General features: G+C 33.2%; 1 protein-coding gene across 1 annotated transcript; it reads left to right on the top strand.

Annotated features, from left to right (window-relative positions):
• Nucleotides 1–706: 706 nt before the first annotated feature.
• LOC126967427 (cytochrome c oxidase subunit 4 isoform 1, mitochondrial-like) lies at nt 707–8056 on the top strand. The gene is made up of 6 exons (XM_050811887.1): nt 707–845; nt 2311–2398; nt 3562–3675; nt 3932–4124; nt 6476–6618; nt 7958–8056. The coding sequence occupies exons 1-5, from the start codon at nt 727–729 to the stop codon at nt 6607–6609; spliced, it is 648 nt and encodes a 215-aa protein (XP_050667844.1). The 5' UTR covers nt 707–726; the 3' UTR covers nt 6610–6618; nt 7958–8056.
• Nucleotides 8057–8291: the final 235 nt, after the last annotated feature.

The following is an 8291-nucleotide window of genomic DNA, read 5'->3' as shown; positions in this document are numbered from 1 at the left end:
TGCCGCGGCAGCGGCAGAACCAAATAGTAGGCGTTTCCCCCCATTTTTAATTAATTGTTTTTAAATAAACAACAAAAGAACAATTATTTATAGCGAACAATTAAGAACAAACTACGAACTAACGATATGCTATATTGAAAATTCAAAAATAGAAAAAAAATTTTTTTTGGGGGCTAAGTTTGATGAGCCTGCATTTTACACCAAGCCGACTGTTTTTTACAAAATTAAATTGTTGAAGTGATTTAATAAAGATATCTACATGGGTGTTTTTGTAAAAAAATCGTCATGTGTTATAAATTAGCATGACTGCTTTTGTAACTCATTTTTTGAAATAATTTGATATGGCTGTTTTCTGCATAACTAGATTCAAATTACCTAATGATCAAAAAGAAATTAATACTCTTTGCTAATTCCAGACAGCCTCCACGCTACAATCAGAATATATTATCTTTATAATGACTTTAGCACCCCGAAAATTTAATTTTTTTATCATGAATACATATTTATTCTTTTAGTAAATTATTATAAACACGGCCAAACCGTCGTAATTACCTCCTTTTAACGCTCGCTGTATTCACAGAGAACATTTTATCAAATTATTTAAGTTGCATTGAAACTGAACTTCTTTCGTGAGATGGGCTCGAATGGACGCGAAGGCTGGCAAGACTTTTGACATTTCACTTCAGTAACAGTCAAATTAGGCTCTAGAGGGCGCTTTTAAATTTAATGTCATTCATCTGTCATTGTCAACTTCTTATCAACTACTTTATTCAGCCTTCAAGTTTCAACTTTTCAAGTGTATTGAAGAAAATTCTTTCGGACCCTGAAAGAGTTTCTAACAAAAGGTATGTAACTGTAAAGAAATTCTTATTAACGCTTGCAACGTTAAGATTTCGATATATTTAATTACCTCTAAATTAATACTGAATAACTAACAACATATACCGTGAGCAGGTAAGGCACACAGGTACGTTGTCATTACGCTATTTGATTTTAGAACTGGGTTAAAAATACTTGTACACCTAATTTAATATGATAATTAGAATAATAATCTATAACACTTTCTTTAAATCAATAATATTAGAGTTTTATTACAGATTTAGAATTATTACTTGTTATGTAACTTGATCGATTTTCATAACCTAATGTATTTTACTTGCTTATCAATATTGATTATCGTCGGTACAGATAGATTAAACTGCGGGCCCTTTTTATTAACCTAAATAAATATACGTTAAATAATGAAGAGTATGTATTTCGTTATTCATTTTAAATATTAACACCTAATCATTATTAACCTCTTGGATAATAAACACTGCAAGTATCTGTAGATAAAATAAGAGTTTACTGCTATCAAAGATATGTTTACTTATTACTAGGTGAAAACACGGCACAAAAGCTATGCCAATCAAAGTTGTACAAAATGCAAATAAAATAAAATTTTATGTAATTTTCTATTATAGTTATTGTAAAACAACAAGGAAATTTAATATTGAATATAAGAATGTAATACCATGTATTCAACACTCAGCTGTATAATCAATTATGTGTATGATTGTAGTGTAGAATGTTATTTTCCTGTATTCTCTACTACTATGCGCAATAGTTTGCGACTGCGAGCTGCCAATTTAGTTTGCAGCTCCTTAACGAACTAGCTCCGTCTATTATTTTGTTAGTTCCCTTCTCAATTCCGAAACTGATTGTTCACATGATCAGCTTTTCATGTAGATTACTAAAGGACCGCAAACTATAGTGAATGTCCCCAGATGCAAATTTAAACTATTATAGTTAGTGAACCTTATTAGATACCTACAGACAACTATGCACAGAATATTTTGTATATCAAGGCTGTATTCGATAATAACAAACAATTTAGTAATTTACTTTGCAAAGTACATAACAGTTATGGAATTTGAAAAAGGATCTGTAGCACAGATAACTAATATTATGTAGCATCTGTAGGATTGAACTAAAGAACAAAGGAGCAGGGATCCTGGGAACTAGCTCAACAATCGTTCTTCATTCATTCTCTCGACATGGCCAAACTATCTCAGCATACCTTTCTCAATTTTTGTCACAACATCTTCTTTCAGACCACAATGTTTGCTTTTTCTTATCCTGTCACTCAGTTTAACTCCCATCATACTTCTCAATGCTCTCATCTCAACTGCATTTATTCTGCTTTCATGTTTCTTCTGCCAAACCCAACTTTAACTTCTGTAAGAATAGCCTTTGCAATAAATCACTGTTATATATCATCTATTAATAAATTATAATTTTTTATTAAAGTATATAATTATTGTTTTTCAGAAAAATGGCCAACTTCCTGCTTCGCCGAGCAATTTTAGATGCTGTCAGAGTTCCAGCAGGAACTCGATCTGTTAGTGAACTTGCCAAGGTAATCTACTCATAATGTTATACTTGGGTATATGTGATTAATTATTGCTGTTGGTAAATTATAAAACTTTTAATAACTGTTAAGGTCTCATATTTTGCCTTTAAGTAATAGTTTTTGAGTTTGCATGTTGTATCTTCTCTACTTCATACATACCTTCATACCTTAAGGGTAAACAATGGAAGCCTTGTTACTAAAATGACACAGACTTTCCATCTGTTTGTCAGGGGGCTATAAATTATTAGACTAGAGAACTGAATTTTTGACATTTGACACTTTTTGAAAAAAAAAGCATCATACTAGATTATAATGTATGTATGATGGTATGGAACTCTTCATGTGAAAATATGTAATTAGCTCTTCTCTATCCAATATTTTTGGAAGAAGATTAAAGTAGAGCTTAAGCATTCCAGACAATTTCATAGCCTTGGACACAAGACCGCCTGCAATCAAAGTTACTTAAAACTTTGTGACATAATGAAAAAGTTTTTTGAAGAATTATTTGAGTTTATTTCTGGTGAAACATATGCAAAAATATTTTTTTGTAAAAATTAACATTTATTAAACAGAAATTTAAATCTGTTATATTAATTTCAATATAACTAGCTATTGAACAATATACTTGGCATAGTTCTAATCAAATTATCAACAAATTCTTCAGGGATTGCATTCCATTATTCCTGTAACACATTATCAGTTGTCTCAAACTAGCATGGGTAGGATTTCTTTTCTTGATGTGTCTCCCATGTTTGTCCGAGAATGCTCTTTGGGGTTTAAGCTGGGTCAGGGTGCTGTGCGACCTCAGATATCCAGATCTGGAAGGTCTAAACAACATTGGTTGTTAACAACAGCCGCAATTTAGGGCTGTGCTAAAGATCATAGAAAATTCATAAATAAAAGCAAATCCATCTCCTTTTAAAAGGGATCATGATAGTTACTACAATTTCTTCTAAAATGTGAGTTTAAAGTGCCACTGTTAATGTCACATTTTCAATGACCCAGAGGTCTGTAAGTAGCTCAGGTTTGGTATTGCCAACCCCCCCATACATACACAACTAACCCTCCCCCATACCTAACAATGATGTTGCATTTTCTTGAGTCCACAAAATTTATTTATGAGTTTAAATAACAGTCAACAAGATTGATTATTATTGTTTTGTTTACAGATTGGTAACCGAGAATGGGTGGGTTATGGTTTCAATGGCCAACCCAACTATGTTGATAGGCCTGACTACCCCCTACCAGCTATCAGGTTCCAAGCGGATAACCCTGACATTCAAGTAAGCATTGTACTTATACCTTATTTAATTAATTGCAAATAATTTAGCCTTAAAATGCCATAGATTTTTTGTATTGTATGCTTGTATTTTCCTGAGTGGTGCTGGTATTGATGTAACATATGGAAATGTAACCAACACTTATGATTGTATCTGGTTCTTTGTGCATCTAATGATGAGAAATAGAAGTCTGTGATGTATTTCATATTATATTTGATAAATACAATAAGGTTATTCTAATGATGTATTATGTTCTCAGGCTCTCCGTCAAAAAGAGAAGGGTGATTGGCGCAAGCTTACTTTGGAGGAGAAAAAGGCTTTGTACAGAGCCTCTTTCTGCCAGACCTTTGCTGAGTTCCAAGCTCCAACAGGGGAGTGGAAGGCAATCCTTGGTTGGGCCCTTGTGGTCGCATCACTCTCCCTCTGGATGTACATGGGAGCTAAGCTGTTTGGTAACCATTCATTTTGGCATTTTACTGTGTTTGCTACAATACGCTTTTACTAAAACTACGCCTCTTGGTATAAATAGCGTCGCTTTAGAAGTTTTATCATCTTCCCTTCACCAAAGAGTTCAGTTTTTTGATATAACTGGAGTGAAATCAAATGATTTGCCAGTTCAATTAGGCATGCCACAAGGGTCCATACTTGTTCCTTATTTATTATTGGTGTATGTTATTATTACTTACCATAATATTTAAAAAATCTCTGTGATGTTGTACTGTTTGTTGATGACACTTCATTTTTTTAGAGTTTACCGCAATAAAATTAATTTTGACAAAATAAATGGTACACTCACACTAATAACAAAGTGGTTCTCGGTAAATAACCTAGTCCTTAATGCCAAGAACACCAAATGTATAAAAATCACCACGCCTAACATAAGCAATTTGGGGCCCAGTCTAGTAATATCTTGCTACTTCTTCTCATTAGCTCAACCCTTTACGAAGTAGCAGTAGATTCAATAAGAAGAAATTATTTTTTTTTGACATTCATAAGTGTCATTGCCTGTGACCTACATGAATAAAGTGATTTTGATTTGATTTGATTAATGAACAATGAGGTGTTATAAACTGTAAATTCCACAGTGTTTCTGGGCTTTAAATTGGATAGGAAACTGAAATGGGGTAGGCATATATCTTGACTAGCTGGAAAGTTAAGCTCTGCTGTAGCCAAGTGATCACATTCGAAACATTTTAACATTGGTGATAATAATGTCAGAACTACACTTGCTGCTCCCTAACTTGTTGCTACTTAATAGGTATAGAAATCTAACCCATATTTTAAATCAATTAACAAATACGTTTTAGTTTACCAAAGTAGGGAATGAAAATATCTGAGTAAGTAGTAGAATTTGAGTTACATTTTGCCTGTCTTCTTCATATTTTTCTGCATTTCCTGAGTCCCATTATTTGGGGTCCGGTCTCCTGACTTTCCTGCGCCAAGTCGAACGATCTTGGGTTGTCGGTTATGCCAATTGGGCTTTCTTTAGGTGTCGTTTTATGTTAGACCACCAAGTTGAGGTCAATTTTGTCCAACCGTGTTACATCTCCCGCCCAATTAAGCACCTAAGATCACAGTCATTTCACATTACAGTCATTTCAATATCCACCAGTAGGAGCCTCCTTTGCACAGGATGCCGGCTAGATTATGGGTACCACAACGGCGCCTATTTCTGCCGTGAACCAATAATGTGTAAACATTATTCCTTACATTATTGTTTCGGTCTGAAGGGCACCGTAGCTAGTGAAATTACTGGGCAAATGAGACTTAACATCTTATGTCTCAAGGTGACGAGCGCATTTGTAGTGCCGCTCAGAATTTTTGGGATTTTCATGAATCCTGAGCGGTACTGCATTGTAACGGGTATCAATTACCATAAGCTGAACGTCCTGCTCGTCTAAAAAAATTTTTAACAAAAATACAACCGACTTCACAAAACACTATTCCAAAACAATAGATATAATATGCACTAAAAAGTATAAAAATAGTTGCGTATCTTTATACAATCTAATTCGAGTTACGATTATTGTAATTTTTGGAATCAGTGTCCTTCCGCCGCGACCCGCTCTCGCTTCTCACCTCCTCACGACTCAAGCACATCTCACCTATAACTATGTATGTAGTTACAAGCCTATCTAGGATGACAGGATTACAAGGACACCAACTCCAAAAATTACAATAATCGTAACTAGAATAAAATTGTATAAAAATACGCAATTATTTTTATACTTTTTAGTGCATATTATATCTATTGTTTTGGAATAGTGTTTTTGAAGTCGGTTGTTTTTTTGTTAATTTATTTTTTGATTTTTAGTGAATTTAGAGTACACTAACTAACAACTTGTTTAAATATGTGCAGATATACTAAATTTTTCAATGCAGCAATGAACGTAAGCGCTTAATTGAAGAGTTCCGTTACTTTGCCGTGGATTCCGTAATCAGAACCTAACCAAACTCTCACCAAACTATCTTTGAAGTACATATATCCTTTCCAATAAAAAAAGAATCACCGAAATCTGTTGGCGCGATATTGAGTTATTCGTAAATTTATCATCCAATTTGCTATACGTATGTATAGCATATTTAAGAATTTTATGATTTTTCTCATGGACGCCATTGTCAGATCTGGACAATTACAATGGGACCACACGGGAAGTACCAGCTTTCAAATAAAAAAAGAATTATCAAAATCACCACCCAGTCGAAAGTTTTGAGTAACAAACATAAAAAAAACATACCGACGAATTGAGAACCTCCTCCTTTTTTGAAGTCGGTTAAAAAAATATGTATGTTATGTCAACAGTGTACAGTCCGCTGCCCGAGTCGTTCAGTGAGGAATCCCAGAAGGCTCAACTGAAGCGTATGTTGGACATGAAGGTGAACCCCATCGATGGTCTCTCGTCCAAGTGGGACTATGAGAACAACCGCTGGAAGTAGACTTGCTCTGTATGTATATCATTTATTAATAATTTTTATATAAAATTACTACCATTTAAAAATATTGACCTGAAATTGGAAAAACCTTGAATTATTTATTTATTAATGTGGAAAAGTCTGAAGATTTATTTATTGAAACTATTTATTTATTGCTGTGGGGAGGCTGAGGTTTTTAACAGGTTTTTCAAGTTCTATATCTATGAAAAATTTATGAACCTTGGTAAAGTTATTTTACTTCAACACATTCACTGCTAAACTCTTCTTAAATATTTATCTTTCTTCTGAATGACAATGTACTACAATGATCATTTTTTTTAATTTATATATTATTTCTGAAAACAAAAATATATGACACACATATAATATATAAAACACGAATGTGGATTCTTCTCTCTCGGCTTCGCCTCGTGTGATAATGGTATCACATGAGTGTTTTAATACCTAATTATCAACAGTTGCATACAAGACTTTATCTACACCCAGAATATGAATCCTCTAAAAGATTCTGGAACAGTTAGCTTACTGCTAACATTAAAACACCAGTCCTAGTAGTAGCCTAATATCATTCATTACTGATTATATATACAAATAAACTATGTATTAATGTACCAATTATTTATTTTAGTAGTAATTTACATTTTGTGTAGTGCAATAATTAAAAATTCACTCGAATATTCAGCGTTTGAAAAGATCTCTCATTTTTTGTAAACAAAACAATAAAAATATCGAAGAAAAATGGCGGGGATTCTAATAACCTACTTTTTTTTACGGCGCGCGACTATCTGGTAGTGTGGAACGCGCATAAACGAACATGTTTTTTTTTTGAAATTCATACAGATACCACGCATCGAACAATAAGAATGTGGCTGTCTGTTGAAACTCTTTGCGCATGAAGGGATCGAAAAAAAAACGATGTTTTTTTTTTTGATGAAATTCAGTACAACATTACAACACTCGTTTGGATGATGTAATGGTTATTAGAACATTGGGTGTTTTAATGTTGGCAATAAGCTAACTGTTTCATATATCTTTAATAGAGGATTTAAAGCATTGGTGTAGATAAAGATTTTTTATGTAATACAAATTGTCAATTTTGTTTACGATAGCGCTAAATCTGAATGAATATTGTTTTTACCATATAAATGCTAGTACTTTTATACTGATAAATAAAGCGAATCGTGCGAAATTATTCCCAAACCATTCCAAAAAACCATTTCAAAAATTCACAAAGTTAATGTTCAAGTTTTCACTTCTGTCGGAACTCCCGAAGTTCAACTCGTATTTTTTTCTTACCAACAACTTTGACTACCTGTTTTACTCCACATCATTATTATATTTTATGTTGCAGGTTGGTTCTATTGGTGCTCCACGTGGCGTGTAGAATAGACATTATATAAATTATGTTATGTTAAGTATTAATGAAAATAAAATCGTAATTCCAATACAAGTCTGTATTTTATTTATTGGACGATAAGTAGGCTTGCCGTGTCCGTTAGTGTATACATTAATCTTATAGCATTACAAAACACGTAGCTTATTCAATATAATCTCCACTGAACTAAATACAATCCTTTAAACATTGAGGTTAAAATTATTAAAATTACTGTGCAAATGAGACTTGACAACTTATGTCTCAAGGTGACAAGCGCAGTTTTAGTGCCGCTCTGAATTTTTGACTCCAT

Source organism: Leptidea sinapis, chromosome 13 (assembly GCF_905404315.1).
Source record: "Leptidea sinapis chromosome 13, ilLepSina1.1, whole genome shotgun sequence".
NCBI classification, from domain to species: Eukaryota; Metazoa; Arthropoda; class Insecta; order Lepidoptera; family Pieridae; genus Leptidea; species Leptidea sinapis.
This window is presented reverse-complemented; position numbering and strand designations above follow the sequence as displayed.

What these genes read in the sequence shown, in the direction of transcription:
- LOC126967427 (XM_050811887.1), top strand. Translation starts at nt 727, where the DNA reads ATGTCATTCATCTGTCATTGTCAACTTCTTATCAACTACTTTATTCAG. An exon ending in GAAAGAGTTTCTAACAAAAG is followed by an intron (nt 846 to 2,310) that starts GTATGTAACTGT and finishes ATTGTTTTTCAG; the next exon opens with AAAAATGGCCAACTTCCTGC. An exon ending in CATGGGAGCTAAGCTGTTTG is followed by an intron (nt 4,125 to 6,475) that starts GTAACCATTCAT and finishes TTATGTCAACAG; the next exon opens with TGTACAGTCCGCTGCCCGAG.